Source organism: Acanthopagrus latus, chromosome 6 (genome assembly GCF_904848185.1).
Source record: "Acanthopagrus latus isolate v.2019 chromosome 6, fAcaLat1.1, whole genome shotgun sequence".
Lineage (NCBI taxonomy): Eukaryota > Metazoa > Chordata > Actinopteri > Spariformes > Sparidae > Acanthopagrus > Acanthopagrus latus.
The window spans coordinates 33879988-33901581 of NC_051044.1; the positions used below are offsets into that span (position 1 = coordinate 33879988).

The 21594-nt window shown below is 41.3% G+C and overlaps 1 protein-coding gene across 7 annotated transcripts in view; it reads right to left on the reverse strand.

The window, feature by feature from the left end:
* plekha6 (pleckstrin homology domain containing, family A member 6) overlaps positions 1-21594 on the reverse strand; it is a 208910-nt gene that overhangs the window by 62216 nt on the left and 125100 nt on the right. For 5 of the 7 annotated variants that reach the window (XM_037101582.1, XM_037101583.1, XM_037101581.1 and 2 more), the window contains exons 7-8: positions 13790-13977; positions 11602-12147 (exon numbers count right to left, since the gene is read on the reverse strand). In XM_037101582.1, coding sequence (XP_036957477.1) covers positions 11602-12147; positions 13790-13977 — 734 coding nt within the window. Of the gene's footprint in view, positions 1-11601; positions 12148-13789; positions 13978-16051; positions 16098-21594 lie in introns of all 7 variants that reach the window. The other 2 variants (XM_037101587.1, XM_037101584.1) reach the window with 2 other exon arrangements.

Here is a 21594-nt window from a genome sequence, read left to right on the forward strand (position 1 = left end):
GACCAGCTGCAACAGGCTAAGGTGTTCACCAAACTCGACCTCCGTAACGCCTATCACCTGGTTCACATCAGAGAGGGAGACGAGTGGAAGACCAGCTTCAACACACCCAGTGGACATTATGAGTGTTGTGTAATGCCATTTGGTCTCACTAATGCCCCTGCTGTGTTTCAGGCTATGATCAATGACGTGCTAAGAGACTTCCTGTACCAGTTCGTGTACGTTTACTTGCACGACATCCTGATTTACTCTCCTGACCTTGCCACGCACAAAGAACATGTAAACCAAGTCCTTAAAAGACTTCTTGAACATCATCTGTATGTTAAAGCTGAAAAGAGTGTATTCCATGCCGATACTGTCTCGTTCCTGGGCTTCATTGTAGCCCCTGGAAGAGTTCAGACGGATCCGGCTAAAGTTAGCGCTGGAGCCGAGTGGCCCACTCCAGACAGCCGCAAAAAAGGTTCAGCAATTCTTAGGATTTGCAAACTTTTACAGGTGGTTTGTCAGAGGCTTTAGCGCGATAGCTGCTCCTCTCCATGCTCTTACCTCCACCCAGGTCCCGTTCATCTGGAACCCCGAGGCTGAAAAGGCGTTCCAGGAGCTCAAGCACCGGTTCACCACGGCCCCCATTCTCTCATTACCGGACCCCCAGAGACAATTTGTGGTGGAGGTAGATGCATCCAATGATGGAGTAGGAGCAGTTTTGTCTCAGCGTTCAGAGAAGGATGGTAAGATGCACCTGTGCGCCTTCGTGTCACGACGTTCATCTCCTGCAGAGCGGAATGACGACGTCGGCAACCGAGAGCTACTGGCAGTGAAACTAGCTTTGGAGGAATGGCGACATTGGTTAGAGGGTGCCGAGCAACCTTTCGTTGTCTGGACAGATCATAAAAATTTTGAATTCATTCGTAAGGCCACAATAAGACATCCTCCAAGGCTCGCACTGGACTGCTTCAGCCACTCCCCATCACATCCAGACCATGGTCGGACATCTCTTTGGACTTTGTCACAGGGCTCCCATTCTCCCAGGGAAACACCACTGTTCTCACGGTGGTTGATCAGTTCTCTAAAATGGTACCTTTCATTGCACTACCGAAACTACCCTCCGCCAAAGAAACTGCTGAAGTGATGATGACTCAGGTTTTTCGAGTTCACGGATTCCCGAAGGACACTGTTTTGGACCGGGGGCCCCAGTTTGTATCCAAGTTCTGAAGGGAATTCTGCAGACTAATTGGACCAGCCACCGATGCGTGGTACACCAGAATCCCTCAACAGGGAGCAAACACCTGGTCTGGGTAGAGTATGCTCACAATTCGTTGCCCACTACTGCTACTGGCCTCTCTCCTTTTCATTGTGCCCTAGGTTACCAACCACCCCTGTTCCCAGACAATGAGAAGGAAGCGTCGGTACCCTCGGCCTATGCCATGTTTCGACGCATCTGGGCAGCCGCCAGACAGGTCCTTATCCGACAGGGAGATCGGGTGAAGAAGAACGCGGACCGAAGAAGACGTCCGGCTCCAGAATACCATCAAGGGCAGAGAGTATGGCTTCCAGCCAAGGACTTGCATCTCAGGGTTCCATCCAAGAAATTGGCTCCGCGGTTCGTGGATCCATTCCCCATCACCAGGATTATTGGCCCTGCAGCGGTTCGACTACGCCTGCCTCGGTCCCTACGAATACACCCCACCTTCCATGTCAGTCAAGTCAAGCCATTCCTTTCAGCCCTTCCTCTTGTGTCCCTGGTCTGACGTCATCCCTAATCCTTGATTGTTTTCACCTATGTTCCCCTCCCGCATGTGTATAAAGTGTTTGTCTTCCCTTGTCTGCGTCGCCAAAGTATTTCGTCTTCCATGTCGTGTACCGAAGCCCTGATCCACAGTCTTGAACCTTGTCTCGCTAAGTATTGCCATTGTTTTGTTTATCTGATTTTTGACCTCTTGAGAAGAGTGATTTTGATTTCGTAATTTTCTGGTTAGTTCTTGATTTTGTATTTTGAGATTTTCATAGCTTTTCCTTTTCCTCCTTCTGGAGCGATTTTTGTTGTTAACTTTCATAAGACAGAGTAGATAATATTTCATAGCCATTGTGCTTACTCTTCGGAGAGATTTTGATTTGTAATTTTTTTATACTTTATTTTGCTATTCCAGGACAGAGTAGGTTTTCCTCCTTCGGGAGCGCTTTTTGTTATTCTGTGTTTCATGTTGTTTGTCTTGTTTGTCTCTCAGGTTTTCATAGCCATTTTGTTATCACTCATTCTGAAGAGTTGCAAAAACAGATTAATAAAACCTGACATTACTTCTGCCATTACTGCATCTGAGTCCTCTCTCCTATCCAAGTCTGACACATACATTCAGTCACATTGACTAATACACTTAAATACTCACCACAGGATGACACACTTTCGTTCACAGCTGTGTTTGCAACAATTTCAACCGTCACACTCTGTATTGGCTAAATATGTAAACCATTTAGCCCTGTAATCTTTCCCATTTCCTTCTCTAATCTCAAAATGAAGGTTCTATGTTCCATACTGTATGTCATTTATTACATTTTTCCATTGGTTCTGGGTGGGAGGTTCTCTAAGAAGCCAGCATCTAGTTATTACTTTTTTACTTGCTGCCATGAGGATTTTTAATAAATATATGTCCCTGTTATGCAGATCCTTTGATATATTCCCCAAATAGAATAAAAGACAAGTAAAGTCAATGTCAAATCCTAGAATCCTCTTTGTTGTAGCCTGTACTTGAGTCCAGAAAGGTTGTAAGGTGGGGCAGGACCAAAAAATTCAAATTCAAACCAAATTCTTCCTACAAAAGTTTCTCCAACTCTGTGAATTTGTGGTTGATGTCTAGGTGTGTATTATGGCATACCATTCCTGTGGGTAGATTACAATATCCAACTCTTTTTCCATTTTGTTCTATATACTCTGTCATACACTCTGTTGAGTGGTTCTCGATCAATGAAATACTTGAATACAGATTCCCAATAACACATCGGGTGCTCTCACGAACATTTGTGTAACCCCAGATCTGTCTTCCGTCCCTTCACCTCATTTTAATAATAATGTTGGATGTGATGTCTATACAGATCTTGTCTTCTTAAACCATATTTTTCAGACATAGTCTGGAAGTCCATTAATTTCCCATCCTTTATTAATGAAGAGTATGATGTAATTCCATACCTTATCAACTGTCTATATTTTAAATCCAGGGATGCTGGGTTAAAATCTGGATCATATGCTGGCCACCTCAGTATTTTTATTTCCTTTTGGATCTGAAATTTCTTCACACAGTCTACCCACACATTCAGTGAAAACATATCTGGAAGTTCTGGAAAGTCCTTAAGAAGGGAGGCCCAACAAAGAATGTACAGGTCTACTTGATATTGATAATTCTATGTTTTTCAAGTTGGCTTCATATTCAGGGCTACAAGAAAGAATCAAAGGACTTAATTGTGCTGCTACATAAAAATCCCTCAAATCTGTTGGGTTATCCCCCCCTCCTCCCTCAGCAATTGCAATGTGTTGTACCTTATTTGTGTTTTTTCCCCACCCATATAAACCTTGATATTTGCTTATCCCATACTTTAAACTGTGTGTTGGGAGTTTTAACTAGTAATGACTAAAATAAATATAGTAATTGAGGTAAGATATTCAATTTGGTGGTCATTATTCGGCTGCTGAAGTCAAGAGGGAGCCCCACCTGTTAAAATTGTTTCCAGTCCTTTTGTTAGCCATTGTATAATTCTCACTGTAGAGGCGAGTTGCATCCTTTGTCAAACTCACTCCCAGATATTTTATACTTGTAGAGTTCCATTTGAAATTGTACCTGTTTTCAAGATCCTGCGGGGAATCAAATTGAAGACCAGAGCTTGGGTTTTCTCCATATTAAGGGTATAACCTGAAAAATGTTCCATGCATTGTTAAGAGATCCATGAGTAGTGGTATACTTTATGCTGGTGTTTTCAAAGCTGCCAGGACATTGTCCACATACAGACATATTTTATGTCCTGTACCTTATATTGTGATACCTTCAAGGGCTGTCACCTGTCTTATTAGTTGGGATAAAGGTTCAATAAACACACTGAAGAGTCCTGGGTTAACAGGGCAGCCCTGGTGGCATCCTCGTTGTAGGTGCATAGTCTTGGACAAATGACCACTGATCTTAATTTTAGCTGTTGGTAATGGATATAATGTTTTAAAACACTGTATACATGTTTTGCAGAAACCAAATTATTCCATTACCTGATAGAAATACTTCCACCCCACTGAACTGAATGCTTTTTCAGCGTTTAGACTGATGGCACTAGTCCTTTCATGTTTTATTTGTTCTATTATATGAAGACACCCCCTTGTATTAGTCTGGGTCTGTCTTTTACTTATAAAGCCGGTTTGGTCTTCATTTATTATTAATGGTAACACCTTCTCCATCCTTTTAGCCAATATGGATGTATATAATTTGTAATCTTGATTGAGCATGCTAATTGGCCTGTATCCACTGCATTTCTTTCTGTCTTTGCCTTCTTTTGGGATTATAGATATGATGAATTCCTGCCAAGAGGGAGGCAGTACTCCCTCTTTTAGGATACAGTTAAAACACTCACTAAGTAGGGGAGTTACTTGTTTTCTAATTGACTTGTAGCACTCGCCAGGAAACTCATCAGTACCTGGTGATTTATCCGCTTTCAGACCATAGATTGCTTTATCAACTTCCTCAATATTTATTTCCTTTGTGAGATCATCATTATGTAGTTTTCAACAGGAGGGAGTTCTAACTGATTTAAAACCTGTTCTACAGTATGTGCCTCTGTGTATCTGGTTGGGTGTACAAGGACTCATGTCTCAAATAATTTTTGAATGCCATCCAGTATAGGGGGGGGGGCTCTAATTCTAGAAGTTTATTTTGCAACTCAATCAGTCTTTGCTCTTTTGCCTTCTTTATAAAGGTAGTAGTTGATATAGTTGTACCTCTGAGGACAGCTTTTGCAGTGTCCCATAATGTCACTGTTTGCACCTGCCCATTATTATTGTTCTCTAAGTATGTTTGCAATTCTGTTGTTTTGAATCCTGGGTAATTTAACAAACTTGTGTTTAATCTCCATAATGTATTTTTGCATTTGCTATCCACATGTAATTTTAAATACAAACTTGACTGGTCTGAAAGGCCCCTTGTGCCCATCTTATGTTCCTTTACTCTATGTTTTCGGAGTTGTACATAAAAAAATAATCAATTCTTGAGTGTGCATTATGGTGTGTGGAGTGGAAAGTGTATTGTCTATCTTGTTTATGAAAATCTCATTCATCCTGTAATCTTTTCTTTACCCACATTTCTAAATTAGTTCTTAGTTAGTTTAGTTGTGTCTAATTTAGGATTAAGAATCATATTTAAATTCCCTGCACAGATGAGAACACCAAAAGTTTCACAAGTAATTAGATCAAAGATTTTCTCGAAAAAAAAGCCTTATTGCTCCCAGGAGGGGTATATATATTAAATAAGATCACCTCTTTGTGGTCCAGTTTACTGTTGACCATAATAAATCTTCCCTCTTTATCCTTAATCTCTGATGTGAATTCAAATTAACTCAGTTTGAAATCAAAATTGCAACCCTATGTTTGCAACCTCTTTTGTAAGAGGAGTGAAATGTATTTCTGAATTTCAGCGTCTTCAACTTTTCATGTTCAGAAGAAATTAAGTGTGTTTCTTGCCAGAGTACAATTTTTGATTTCTCCTTTTTTGCCTTAGCTATCATCTTTGCCCTTTCTATAGGGCTAGTAAGTCCATTTACATTAAGTGTGACAACTTGAAATTCTCTATCACCCATAATCTGCAATTATGAAGCATCTCGATTCCTGTGGCAACACCCTCTTGGACCTCAAAACATAATAACAATGTAAAACAACAGAAAAGAATAAACAAACATAACTGTAGTACAGGTTAAATGAGTGGGCTTCTAACTTGGAGGTTCACACTAATCCAACCTCTGAGATGGGGGTATGCTCCAACCACTAGGTGGGGCTCCTGGCTAGCTAGTTAACTTACGTCTTCCCGTTTTACAGTCCAAACAAAATCCAAAAAACAGAGTGGGCCAGGGAGGGAATAAAGCAGCCAAACTCTCTCTCAGTCACCAGCAGGTGTACCATTCACTTCTCTGGTGCACTGCTGAAATCCCCGCAGTTTCTCACGGATGCTTTGTTGAAATCTTTCTGAGTCTCTGTGACGGTGGTCTTTCATGTTTTCCCATGGTAGATGAAGGGTATCCAGCGTCTCCTTGGTCAGCCAGGTGTGGGGCACTGCAATACCTCTGGCACGTAAATCCTCTGCTGCTTGCTCAGCACTGTGATATGTGAAAGTCCTGTCTTTGAGGAATACCCGCATCCTTGTTAACAGAGTCTGAAAGCGGATGCCTTTTTCTTCTTCGTCTTCTTGATTGTTGTGTCCTTTTGTTCTGGCAGCACTTCAGTTGTGTAGTCGTGGTCAAAAGACAACTGTTTTCCCTCAAAGGTGATAGGCTTCTTCCAGGCGGTATGGATAACGTTCTCCTTGGTTGTGAATTTTATGACTGTGCATCTTGGTGTTGCATTGTCTGGAGGCCCCATGCCCAGGGCTCTATGCGCCCGCTCGATGCCCAGATCCATAGCGGGTGGGATGTCCTCACCCAGTTCGGACTTGATAAGTTTCCCCACAAAGTTGATCATGGAGGTGCCCTCTGTTGTTGGTCTTACGCCGTACAATCTGATGTTATTCCTGCGTGAGTGCCCTTCTAACTCTGTAACTTCAACTTGTATTTTCAGTAAGGAATTCACTGCATCTTTTGCACCTGTACTCCATGTCTTCATATCCCATTGTTTTGCTTCTTCGAGTCTTTCGTTTGCGAGGTCAATTTTCCCTGTTGCCTCCTCGATCTCTTGAGTGATGTCAGCTCTCAATTTGTTCTGGTCAGAATCTCACTTCTTAGCTTTTCTTTGTGACCTGCCACGGTCCTTATCCTTCCTTCCTTCCATCTCCTGATTTACTTAGTACGATTTTAGTTTAAAAAGGTTATTGAGTTTAGGGGGTTTAATTGACTGGCAGACAGCAACTTCTTACACGTCCATCATCAAGCTCGTGCCACAAGAAGTCCGCTACTCTATTTTAAAGGATGCATATTGCTCTGTCCCCCATGCAGATTTGGGGATCTCTGATCACTGCATGGTTCATCTTCTCCCAAATTACAGGCAGAAATTCAAATCTGCTAAGCCTGTAGTGAAGACTGTTAAGAGATGGACCACAGAGTCAGTGCTGGAGTCACAGGCCTGCTTTGAATGCATGGATTTGTGTGTTTTTGAGGCTGCTGCTACAGATCTAGACGATTTCATGACACTGTGATATCCTACACTAGCTTTTGTGAGGACGTGTGTGCCCACCAGAACCATCTGCACATACAACAACAATAAAACTTGGTTCACTCTAAAACTCAGGATGCTTCGTCAAGCCAAGGAGGAGGCCTACAGGAGTGGGGACAGAGTCCTGTACAACACCACCAGCAACAAGCTGACAAAGGAGATCAAAGTGGCAAAAAGTGTTACACTCAGGAGCTAAAAAAAGTTTCTCAGCTAACAGGCCCCCATCAGTGTGGAGAGGTCTACAGGAGATCACCAGCTACAGGAGACCATCCCCCCACATTGCAGTGAACTGTGAACTGGTTGACTGGCTGTCTTCTACTGTAGGTTTGAGAAGCCAACATTCACACCCATCACCCACTCCGGTGTCAAACAACCCTCATCACACCCTGCCCCATGCTCACCCCTCCCTACTGATCCCCCATCATCGATCGGTACGTTTACATGCACAGCTTAGTTGGATTACAGCCATAGTTCGACTACGCTACTCAGTCAGACAACTGCAATTGTCCGAGTATACATGCTGGTGAGAAAATAGAATTATTGGCCGAAGCATGTCATACCCCGGTACAATAGGTGGCGCTGTACCCATTTCAACTAGTGGTAATAGAGCCACCTCCTGCTGACCTGTTTAAATCAGCAGCAAAAACAAACTCTGCCTGGGCATTTGAGGAAGATGGCGTACAAAGAGCAAGACGAAGCTACATCTTTGTACTTTTCATATATGGTGTACATGACAATTACACAAACTAGATGCACAATGATGCTCTTGCTTGTGGTTATTTTGGAGTAAAGATGCTGTCCTTGTACTTCTGGCACATGGCCCCGGGAAAAAAATCTCAAGCCTGCACAGAATGTAAAATCCAAATCCAATCTGATAGAACGTATACATGCAGGAGTAATTCGACTATCAATCAAATAATCCAGGTGTTTTTATCCAACTATGAGAAATCTGATCCTGTCCGATTTTAGTCAGACTAAGGTGTATACATGCATCTTAAAAATCAGATCATAGTCGGACTAACCCAATAATTTGGTTTTCCCGAGTGTCATAAACGCACCGAATCTGTGAAGAGGATGTGTGTCAGCTCTTCAGACAACAGAAGAACAGGAAAGCTCCATGCCCAGATGGCATGTCACCCTTCTGTCTAAAGGTCCGTGCTGACCAGTTGGCCCCCATCTTCATCCAGGTATTCAACAGATCACTGGAGCTCTGTCATGTCCCCTCCTGCTTCAAAAGCTCCACAATAATTCCAGTCCACAAGAAACAGTGGCAGTTCTACACAAGGGCCACCAGGGCCCAGTGCCCCTGTAAAAATGTCCCGGGCCCCTGCTGTGCCCCCCCTCCTACCCTGAGCTGACTGAATAATAAAATTAAAACAAAATAAATTGATCAAGTTATTGCGAATTTACGCGCTAGCACCAAAAGTGGAACTAATGTGACTCAGTCAGTGTTCCACATGGACCAGTTAGAGCGACGCACCCAAATACTGTGTTGCTGGGTGTGCGACGAGAATGACAACAGCAGCAACACGTTTTAAAGAGAGGGCCTATGAATGTCTTGGAGCAAGAGGCGAAGGTAAGCAAAACGATTTCATCTCGTAAAGTGATTTGTTGCATGTAACCATGTTACTGTTGTTCCACACTCTGATAAGAAAATCTAGTTTGTAAATGTCTGGTCTCACTAAACTCATCCAAGCAAAAGGAAATACCCAAATGTCAGTATCCTAGCTAGTTCTACACAATGTTGTGACGTTAACCACATAACTGTATCAGTCTTGGCTGTTGTATTTTGATAAATATTACATTTATTGAGTAAAGTAATCAATACTATCAACCTGTGTTAATTTGGGAGGGATGGTTACTTGTGAAATGAGACGTAAGGCTTTACGTTGTGTTTCTTCTTCTAGTAGTTATAATGAAATGAGGGAGGGACGTTGCAGCCTTTTTTGCCCCAGTAAATAACAAAGTGAGAGAAACATATCAAGGAGTTGGTAGAGGTTGGAGAGAAGGCAGGTGATGAAAGTGAGGGTACTGACACAGAGAGGGACAAAGCAGTGTCGTTACAATCCATAGTGCAAATGTGGCCATGAAATGGTGCTTTCTGCCAAGAATTCTTTTTTGCGTCATTGATATGTGATTCTTGTGTTAAAAAAATGAACAAATATTTGGCCTACATTTTAAAATACATGCATTCAACAGTAAATAAATGTTGTTTATAGTTGTGCCCTATGTTTACTGTGCATCTTTCCACAGATATCAGCAAGTTCAAGAACGATGTAGTAGTGCAGCTCTGAACATATTCCCAACCACTCTGATGGGGGACAGGAGACAGAGTTTTAGGCCAGACTGGTGTCCATGCCCACCTTTTGCAGCATTGTCCTACTGTATTTAATTTCTAATTTTTGATGGCCCCACCTCATTGTTTCAATCGATGCACTCTTTATGTACAAAACAAACTTTTGTATGATTTTAATGTACAGCAAACTTAAAGTATTTTATGTTTAAATATCATTTGTTTGTGTGTTTTAGCGTGCCCCTCTGATTAAACACTGGCCCCACTTTGCACCCGCCCCAGTAAAATTTGTCTAGAACTGCCACTGTCCGGTGGCTTGTCCCCTCCGGGTCGGGGGAGAGCTACTGCCTCAGGTGGAGGAGTTTAAGTATCTTGGGGTCTTGTTCACGAGTGAGGGAAGGATGGAGCGTGAGATTGACAGGCGGATCGGTGTGGCGGCCGCAGTAATGCAGTCGTTGCATCGGTCTGTCGTGGTGAAGAGAGAGCTGAGTCGAAAGGCGAAGCTCTCAATTTACCGGTCAATCTACGTTCCTACCCTCACCTATGGTCATGAACTTTGGGTCATGACCGAAAGAATAAGATCCCGGATACAAGCGGTCGAAAGAGTTTCCTCCGCAGGGTGGCAGGGCGCTCCCTTAGAGACAGGGTGAGGAGCTCTGTCACCCGGGAGGAATAGAGCCACTGCTCCTCCACATTGAGAGGAGCCAGTTGAGGTGGCTCGGGCATCTGTATCGGATGCCCCCTGGACGCCTTCCTCGGGAGGTGTTCCTGGCATGTCCCGCAGGGAGGAGACCCAGGAAGAACGCCTTGGGATCCTCCCGTAAGAGCTGGAGGAAGTGTCCGGGGAGAGGGAAGTCTGGGTGTCCCTGCTCAGCCAGCTGCCCCCGCAACCCGGTCGGATAAGCGGATAAAAATGGATGGATGGATGGATGCCACTGTCCGGACAGCATGCAACATTGCCAATGCTAGCTGACATGGAAGAACAATTCCAGCTTGCCCTATCGAAAGTAATTCCTGAAGACCTCTCTCCATCTTGTCTACTGGTTTGTTTACCTGTAGCCTCTATTTACTTCCACATCCATGCGTGATGTAGCCAAGTGGCCAACAACTCATCACCTTCTGATGTAATTACATTTTACTTAGCCTAGTTAATTTGCTCAAAACAGTTTATGGAAAGGCACCAGATTCACATTTCTATTTAAAATGTTTTGCGACCTGCCCTGAGCCCAGAACTGTCATTGCCACAGAGTCGAAGTGAACGGCTAGATAATTCACCTGTTGATGAGGCTGCTAATAGTTCTTTTTCCAGTTCACTGTGAACCCCAGGGACTGAACATGAGCCAGCAATTATGACTATTAATATTTACTATAAAATTGATTGCAGATTGTAGATCTACAATGTATTATCATCTACAGTATGCTTTATTATTTTTCATCTCGTTACACAGTCTTGCCAGTTAAAAAAAGAAAGTGACTCGAGAAACAGTGGCAGGTGGACAAAAAGTAAACTTCCAAAACCCTAGGTATAGGTAACCCTAGACCCTAGGTATAAAGTCAAATAGCACTTTCTGGACCAAATATGTCCTGTGTATTAACATTGCAAATGTATCAACTGTGCTAGAAATCAAAATTAAAGCCGCTTTGATTTAAATTTTGTGTAATTAGTGGATCTCAAAATGAGTAAATTCCTGCAGCAACTCTTCATGCTACTGCATGACGTGAAAATAATGAAGATGCATGTGGGAGATCACATACACATTGTCCAATAATTACTGTGCCAGTATAAGGTCCAATGACTCATAGTGCATCAGCATCATCAGTGCCCTTATCCTCATGACCACTGATACATCATCTGAAGCTTATTGCAAATAACAAAACAGAAGAATATCTGTACAGACAGTCATAATTCTCCATTTCTCCATTGATCTACCTGTTTAGGTCTTCCTGGGACGCCATGCCACGCCGTTGGTTGACCCATTGTTGCAGCTGGGCCATGGAGCTCTTCCTCTGTGCCACCCTCTCTGGTGCTGTCCTGGGCACAAAGCCCCTCCTTAGCACCACATTCTCTTGCTGTCCCTCCCTGGAAATGTTCGATGGACTGGCATCCTGCTGGGGGTGTCCCTGAGTGGCACAATGTCCACTTTGACTTCTGGATGGAGGGTACAGTGGTATGGTTTCGCAAGGGTTGTAGTTGCCATCATTTGGATGGTGATTTGGTCGAGCGACATTGTCAGGACCAGGTCCGCCAACATCATCATCGCCTTCCTTGCACCTTCCCGCATTGTATTTTTTCTCTTGATTTGAGAGGGGGAGGGAGGGTGAGGGTGTGTCAACACTGTCAAACCCGTTGATTTTAGGGTAAGGTGGCAGGTCACTATAATTCTCATTGTATGTTTGTGTGTGTGGATGCTGTTGTTCGTCGGGTGCCTTGGTCACCATGGTGTGGTTGAGATCAGTCGTAGCATCCCAGTTCATTCTGTCAAGTTTGAAGAAAAAAGAAAGCATGAAAATAGATGGACAACATAGATAAGAATCTTCATTTTGAGGCACAACATTTCAAGTGGGTCAATTGTCAACACATGTATTAAATTGTAATTAGAAATGAGTGATAATACAACAAACAGGATAAGAGAAAATTTGATTTAAAAAATTTGAGAAAAAGTGATAAATCAAAAAAAAAATGATATGCACGAAAAAAATAAAATAAATAAAAATTCAGGTATTGTCACAGTTTATATATTTCCCTTCTACCCAAAATCAGATCACATCTAGCTAACCTACTGTCAGTAAGTTTTCCTGATTACTTTTTCAAGTGGAAGTGCGTTGTTCCAGTTTTATAGATTCACTCATAATTGTTTCAAAAAATTGAACTATATTGAAAAAAAATATAAGGCAAGTGCTACACTAGGTAAAGTTTAAAAAAAGGCTGTAGGTGTTGTAGAAATTAAACAATCAGATGCTCTTCAAGGATGCAGACAAAGGCTGAATACAAATAAAAAGGCATATCATTGACTGTCAAGCTTACTTGCAATGAAAATCTATCATGTCAAGGCAGTCGACTGAAAATCCAAGGCACACTGGTCTGGTAAAGTAAAAGTTCCTTTTTAGGTGAATGGATAACACCTATACATTTTGACAACAAAGAGTCTTCGTTGAGGCATGTGACAGAGATCTATACTATATTTACATGCTCATATTTATTTGAACATTCACTACTCTTCTCTGTGAAATCAACAGGATCTTGCAAATGAAATTGCCTATTTGTTGCTGAAATGTGTTGGCGTTAGCCATTCATGTAATCAAGGATTTTTAAACTTCAGTCAGACTTCAGTCAGATTGAGATACTGGAGTTATGCCATACAACCACTAAAATTCACCTAGAAGCCCCTCTGCCATAAAAGATTTTTTAAAATCTCTTAATATTCTCTCTACAGATGCAGAACTAGTTGCTGAGCTGGAGGGATCTTGCCAAGCAAAGTGGCAAATCTCCGGTGCTGGAGAGTTTTCTAATCGACTTTTTCAAGATATGACATATGACATGTTAGTCATGACATGTTATGAGTTTGTATGTGCTATATATACATTCTTCTTCCGGCGCCGGCGCAAGCAGGACGCTGATCCAGGAGCTCCGTACGCATAGTTTCGTTTTTAGTGTCTAAGTGTGTGGGGGGTTTTTTTGTTTTTTTTTTTTCTTTCAACTAAGTACACTTGCTGTGTAGGCCCTTATATATCCTATGGATACAACGTCTTTTTATCGGCAACAAATCAGTGGACAACTTGCTTATTCAAGGGAGAAGCTGATTTCACTCCAAACAATGGGACGAGCCGGCATTGTTCACTCCATACCTGAGGAGCTGAGGAGGAGGAGACGAGGCCGCAGAGCCAGGGCGAAGGTGAAGGCTAGGCTAGCGGCTAAGCGGTGAAAGTACAAGCCCTCGGTTCCTTCGATCATCATGGGGAATGTCTGACCATATATATATATATATATATATATATATATATATATATATATATATATATATATATATATATATATAGCTGTCATGACTGGTCATATTGGACTGGCCAATCAAATGGACTAGAATATGTATTGTAGTATGTAGTATTTGTGTTTGCACCTCTGTTTTGGCTGAACGTTGACCTCTGATGCCTCACTCATGGCTCTAATCCATTCTTCTTGGTCCTCATGGCTGTCTGTGCTGAAGTAGTATGTCTTTGTCCCAGTGTGCTCCGCCTGCATGCAAAATACAACAGGACGCTTCAACTCCGAATTCTCACACCCCTCTGCTTCTTCCTCCAACCAAACCTACAATGGGAGACATAAAACAGAGAGGCAGCATATCCATGCACTGGTCAGTGTACTTATCATACTGAACAACCCTATCATTTTCATCAGCAAGATCTACACCTCCTCATGCAGTATTGAGATGACAGATGTCAAGGTACTGTACTGTATTTCTGGTGTAATTCAACTTTAGGTATGTTATTTGTTTGTTTTGCATCAAACAATTTGGAAACAAACAAACAGTTTATCTAGATTTTCTAAACTACTTTATTTGGAGACTAATAAAAACTGACGCGATTTGCAATAATCCATTGCATACAAAATCTGTGAACCAAACTCCAGCAAACATGAGATGGGTCTTTTAAACAGTGGTTAAATTGTGCAATGGGCAGTTTGAGGGTCTAAGTATATTAAAGAAGGTGTGCTGTGTACCGATTATAATGTGACTCAGCACCATTAAGCTTCCCTGTCTCTTCCAAATAAATACTAATACTAAATATTAATCAATTACTTAACAAGGTAAAAAAAAGACATACCAGAATTGTCCTTTAATGATAATCGTCTGGTCAACTATTCTGGGGTTAAATTTGCACAGAGTGATTCCGTTACACTTCGACAGTAGTTAGTGTTACACAATATAGTACCCCTAACCCCTATATTTAAACAGAATCCAGCTTTGTGGCTAAAACTATTGAATTAGATTCAACCTATTCAGAGAAGCAGCTGAATGCAACAGTGGCCAATCATATAAGCTGGTGATCAGATGAGATGTAATTAAAGGTGTCTTTTCAGAATCAGGATCATAATCAGTTTTCCCTTTTTGTCCCACAAACAGGGAAATTTGTTTGCCATGGCAGCCAAAGGACAGAATATAACAAAAAACCCATTAACAATAGTTAAAAATAAACAATAAAATTAAAAAGGTAAGAAATAAAATAGACTCGTATATACATATAAACACGATATTGTACAACATTAACATATAATTTTAAACAGAGTGGCAGTGATTTTCTAATTACAAATACAAATAATAAATACGGGTATCAAAAATTGACAAGATAGGGCAAACCAGAAATTAAATATAGCTGTCTTTTTTTTTTTTTTTTTTTTTTTTAAGCCTTGGCCCGCTGAGCTAAACTGCAGCTTTTTTTGTGATGTATGTGTATGTATATCGTGTACCTCACCAATTGCTCAATTTTCACTAGACTGGGACCCAGAGGAAACTTAGCAACATTTGAATAGTTGTTGCTGAATTGTTACTGTAATCAAACTAATAACAGAAACAAAATCAAGAATCTGTCATTTTCAAATATGCATATCTCCTCTCGTTTTCACTTTCTTGTTACCACATTTTGGTTCTGTGTAATTTAATGTAGTTTCATAACATGTCATGTCATCGTCCGTAACCGCTTATCCCTTTCCATGGGGTCGCGGGGTGTTGCTGCTGGAGCCAATCCCAGCCTTGTCTCAGGGCGAGGGCAGGGTGCTCCCTGGATAAGTCGCCAGCTCATCGCAGGGCCCTCACTAGTGAGCAATGTGGGGTTCAGTATCTCGCTCAAGGACACTTCGACATGCAGCTCAGCCTTGCCCAGAGCCGGGATTTGAACCAGCGACCTTCCGATCACTAGTCGACCTGCTCTTACAGCTCTTGTCATGATAGCTTCAGTATTTATAAGATTTTATATGACGTGTGTGTGTGTGTGTTTGTGTGTGTGTGTGTGTGTGTGTGTGTGTGTGTGTGTGTGTGTGTGTGTGTGTGTGTGTGTGTGGACACACCCTATGACACTCCCATACCACCCTTGCAGCGTTTTTGCCACACCACCAGATTTGGTCTGACTGGTTGTAGGTGTTGTAAATTCAAAACAGTTCACTTGAGTTTTAAACATTATAGGATTTGTAGAGGTGGCATTGGGTGCAGAGTTGACATGCTATCAATGACTTTACAACCTCAACAGAACAAGACAAGACTGTAATGCATGAATAGGTAACTAACTGACATGCAGACAATCATTACAAAAGATGTGAAAATGTAGTCGTGCATAATTTCAAGACAGGAAACTTAAAAAAGAAGGGTAATAAAATATCAACACCGTACCTACTGTACTGTCTACAACAACAGGAGACAGCAAGGACCAGCAGACCTTAAAGGGGTGGATAATGATGGAAGGGAAGATGAGACAGTTAGGAGGAAAGGTTAACTGTTGTCAGAGGTCCCTTTTTATTAAAGTTCTTTTCATTTTCAATGCCATATTCACTTTTAAAGGGCACAGGTTGTAAATACAAATGAATTGTGAACACCTGACAGATTAACACAAAAATGTGCATCATCCTATGCACATTAATTGCACATAAGTCACTAATGAGGGATAAGCCATATATGTGTGGTCATGTCTAAAACAATGTGATTGATGAGCATGTATGAGTGATTGTCAGGTTGGTAACTCTGTAATGTGCAGGATATTTAAGGTATTATGTAATCTCTCAGAGCAACGACTGCAAATTTGATACTCCTTGTGCTGTAAAGATACAGGGACTATACATTCATGGAGGGCATTTGAGAAATTACATAGTTTTCCATTCAGTGATCAACGTGCTGTAAAGAACAGGATCAGGATGTGAGAGGGGGAGGGGAGAATTCCTTTTTGGTTGAGGTGTCAGAAAGCCACATGTGGGGAAATTCTCTCTACATGGGGGATGCAGAAAGGTAGAAAAGATGACATTTACTGTCTAAATAGATCATCAAACAGTCACTGTCCTGGGAAAAGCATGGTCAACCCAAACCTCAGGGGATCTTTGTTTTGGAAAGAGATGATTGATGACTGTTGTGAATGCAGGTAACCCCCTCTCTGTTTCATCAGTAACATTTGGATGACAGGAGAGAAAACTCTTGTCTTCCCTCATGTGGCATGTATTAAAGAGATCTGATTCATCACGCTGAGTCTAAAATACTTCAGAGACTTAGCAACTAACCCGTGAAAACAGAATCAAGTCTTCAAGTTGTTGAAAAACTACAGATGCTTGACATCCTAGACACCTTGTTGGTGATCTTACTTGGTGGTTAAGCAGTCAATACACATATAAGAAGGCCCACTATAATGCCAGAGCAGCCTTTCAGCATCACCCAGCATTAATAGAGGAAACAAAGAATGACCACATATTACTTTTTACCACTGTAGTCAGGCTGACAGTCACACCACTACTGAGTGTTGTATTCCTACAACACTTAGCATTTACAGTCTTAGGGGCTTATTAAGTATTAAAATTCTACTAAGTAGAGACAAAATGCATTGCCTTCTGAAATCAACTGGTACAATTTACCCTAAAGGCCACCAGTAAAACCAAGTAAATCAAGAGGTTTTTTTCTTTATTGAGTTTTACACATCACGTACAGAATTATGTAGAAAGTGCAATACCACTGTGATAAAAACATATCCCCAGTCTGTAACAATTTGTCAGACACAATGCGGGTGCTACCCACCTATGCCCATGCCCCTGCCCCAGCCCAGCTATCAGCCCATGCCCACGCCTCAGCTCCAAGCCCAAGCCCATGCCTCAATCTCAACTCCTGACAAACCCTCAGTGGACCCTTTCTTGGGAACCCACCTTGCCAACAAAGTGCCCCCCGACCGACACAGGTTCAAGTCCCTCTGTCGGCGGTCCACCCAACACCTGCCAGTGTTTCTACATCGGCGCCATGGTTGACATCTGCTGGTCTTTCTACATCGACGGACCAGCTGACGTTTGCCAGTGCTTCCCAGTCGGTGGTCCAGCTAGCGCCTGTTCTTTCTCCTCTGTTAGCGGTTCTGTCAATACCGGCCAGTGGCTCCCAGTCAGTGGCCCGACCTACACAGGGTCCTGTTCCTGTCAGTGGTTTTCTAGCTATTGCTTCATCAGCTCCCGGATCGACAGCTGCCAGTACTCCTCCTCTCGACTGCAACATCATAAGGTGATATTCGCTATTGTGAGTATTACTGCCACCACCATAGCCTTGTGGTTAAAAAATAGAATGAAACATATATTAAGCAGAGGTCCTTACTTGTCCAGCAGAAAGCGGCCAACTCCGCAACACTCTTTAGTCTTTATACTGATATTCTTCGTCAGTCTTCTTATTCCTTGTCTTTGGCATGGGTGATGGTGGGACATTGACCAGGTGAGAGCAGGCCCTGCACAGGGGAGGGGCTCTGCCAGCAGCGTATGCAATAGCATGATTCATACATTTCCCTTGGCTCTGATTGGTTGTATTGATTCGGGAGTGGTGGATTTTTGCAACGCAAATTAGGGCCACTGGGTGGACCTACAGACAGTGGATTTTTTAAGTTGATCTGTATCTTAGGCTGGCTGTAGCTCAGCAGGTCGGCCAGTGATAGGATGGTCGCTGGTTCAAATCCTAGCTCCGGGCTTGGCTGGGCTGCATGTCGAAGTGTCCTTGAGCAAGATACTGAGCCCCAAATTGCTCCTCATGTGCAGTTGACACCTTGCATGGAGGCCTCTGCCATCAGTGAAGGCCCTGCAATGAGCTGGAGACTCATCCAGGGTGTATCCTGCCCTCGTCCAGAGACAGCTGGGATTGGCTCCAGCTACAGCCCCTGCGACCCCATAAAAGGGATAAAGCGGTTACAGATGATGATCTGTATCTTATTCTATTGTCAGATCATAATGACATTTTTAGAAACAAAGAATTACAGACTACAACTTTAACAATGCTCTGAAAGAGCCCAGCATCCGTAGAGCTGTAGGTGATGCAAGAAGCTTATTCGATTACTTCAAGAGAGATGAACTGGCCAATACAAAACTGAAGTTAAAACAGCAGCAGATGAACACACCTCAGCACAAACTGATCCAGGTTGTCAGTACAAGATGGAACAGTACATACTACATGGTAGAAAGACTCCTGGAACACCGCTGGCCAGTCTCTGCAACTCTGTCTGATCCAGAGGTAACTCCTAGGGGCAAATACTACTTTGATATGAAGCCAGATCAGTGGGTGCTGCTTGAAGATCCAGTGCAACAGTTACTGCCTTTTGGATGAGCTACAGTCTTCCACAGTGGACAAGGGATAACAGCGAGATGGGGGAGTTTGAACAACATCTTAGGAGAGAGAGACGCCAAACTTGTTCTTGCAGCTGCCATGGACCCAAGGTCCAGAAAGCTTGAATTTATATAAGACCCTCTCAGATGGGAAATAAGGGTTGTTTTCCTGCTCTGTCTAAACTATCATGGTCTCTTGTGTGCATGCCTGCAACATCCAGGCCAGCAGAGCAAGTCTTCTCTGCAGCTGGGAATATCTGCTCTCAGAAGAGAGGAAATCTCACTCAAGACCACTTGGAGATGCTGACTTTCATCAGTGTGAATAAACTGTGATTGGCCAGTCGCTTCACTAAGTTGCATCTTGCAACTCTTGAGTCATTGTTTAACAAACTTAATGTTATTCATGCTGATTGTTATGCACAAAATGCACTTTTGTTACAGTAAATGAAAGTTTATTTTATTGCTGCTGCCACTTAAATAGAATAATTAAGAGCCATTGTATTGTTTTTGCTTGACAAACTTTGTTATGCAGGCTTATTGTCATGCACATTTTTTTTGTGCAATTCATAATCTGACTAGTCGATGAGTTGTTAACAGTAGTTGATGACTAGTCGACTATCAAAATGGTCGTTAGTTGTAGCCCTACTGTATCTTTTTTAAATTATCATGTGCTTCCAGCTTTTTACCTTCTTAAGCTAATGCAGTTTGACTTACAGGTTTTTCAGTAGTGTAGTATATTGCATCTTAGTTTTATAATATTTCTGCCAGCTGATTTCACATTTCTGCATATTCAGCATTTTTTTCACTAAAGTCACTTTAGCTGTCAGCATTCACACACTATTTTTACAGTAAATATGATTTTTCTGGTTGATATTAGTCCTCCGACATTTTTTTTTACACTAATGCCTTCCACATTTTTCATCATATTAACTCCATTCAAACATCAAAATATTCTGGTCACTTAGGACCATTATACTATTACTTTTCTCATTGAGGTTTCCACCTAGAAACTCCACTCATGTTGAAATATTTCACATTTTGTCGACATTCAAGGAATTTTGTTTCTTTCAAATCCCAAAACTTATATATATATATATATATACTTATATATATATATATATATATATATATATATATATATATATATATATATATATATATATATATATATACATATATATATATATATATATATATATATATATATATATATATATATATATATATATATGTTAAATGTTATTATTATTTGTTTTAGGTTATTCTTAGCTTCGTAACAATGAAAATCATTTTGAAATCTCTTAATACCCACTCATTATCAAACTATTCCCACAATCCTTTATATTTTTACACAGAAACATTTACAAAGATTAGGACTTTCTCATATCAATTCAACTTATTTATAACTTTAGACTTTTTGCACAGTAACCGTTTTCAGACTTTGTATATGGGACAAAATGTTGAGAGCCAGAGTGGAGGACTCAACTGACAGAGCGAGGAGTAGCTGTAAAAAAAAAAAAAAAAAAAAAAAAAAGTCTGGAAACCTTGCCTTTAACACATTCCTATTCCCACGATGTTCACTCTAGCAATAAAAGGTTGACGTGAGGAAAAATTGTGCTGGTTACAACAGTGTGCTTCTGGAAGCAATTGGACCAACACTTTTAGCTTAGTGGTCTTTTGAATGACAGGAATGCTGACCAACTGCCACATTAAGTCCCACTCAATGTAAGGTGAGGTTTTTACACCAGTGTTTGCAAAACTATGTCTTTCCTGTTGCTCAGGAGTGAGTGAATGGGTCACAAGCTTTAATTCATATGAATTATGTTTCCTTCTACATAAACAGATGTCCTCTCTTTAGAGACACTTAGAGTTACTATGACAAATGTTGCATTCTCATAATTGGATCATGAAAAATGCCAATTTTCAGATATGGTATGTTAATATTAAATAGTCAGCAGTGAGTCTTTAGAAATTATATAAAATTGGGGTCAAAAGTTTACATACATACAGGAACATGTATATAATGGCAGTTTTCAGTACCAATGATTTCTACAACTCTCCTATTTCTGTGATGAATGATTGAAACACATATTACTGTGTTCAAAAAGATTCATGAAGTTTGGCTTATTATGGGAGGTTCAGCAAAAGCTCAAGATGAAGTAAATGTCAAGCATATGAAATAATATTACAGTATATCCTATAACAAACATTATCTTCCTATTAACTTCCCACGGAAGGGTGTATTATCTAAAAATAACATGCTTGTAAAAAAAAAAAAAAAAAAAAAGAATCTGAAATGTACCACAAGATGGCAACACACGCATTAGAGTGAGATACCACACAAGCTTCAGCCAGCATTAGTGGCTTTTTCTTCAATTCACCAACCACAAAATGAGGACAATGTATTACAAACAAACCTCAGATTAAAATGGAGGGTCTTGAATACTGCCGCATATGAGCTTCAAACTGCTGTAAGACAGAACAAGTCAGATGATAGATTTGCTTGATGTCTGTCATTCTGCAGCTGTGGATATTTGATAAATGTAAAGGAGGAAAAGTAGGAAATCCCTCTGCATGAAAATAAAAATTCTTGAGTAAATTATAATGACC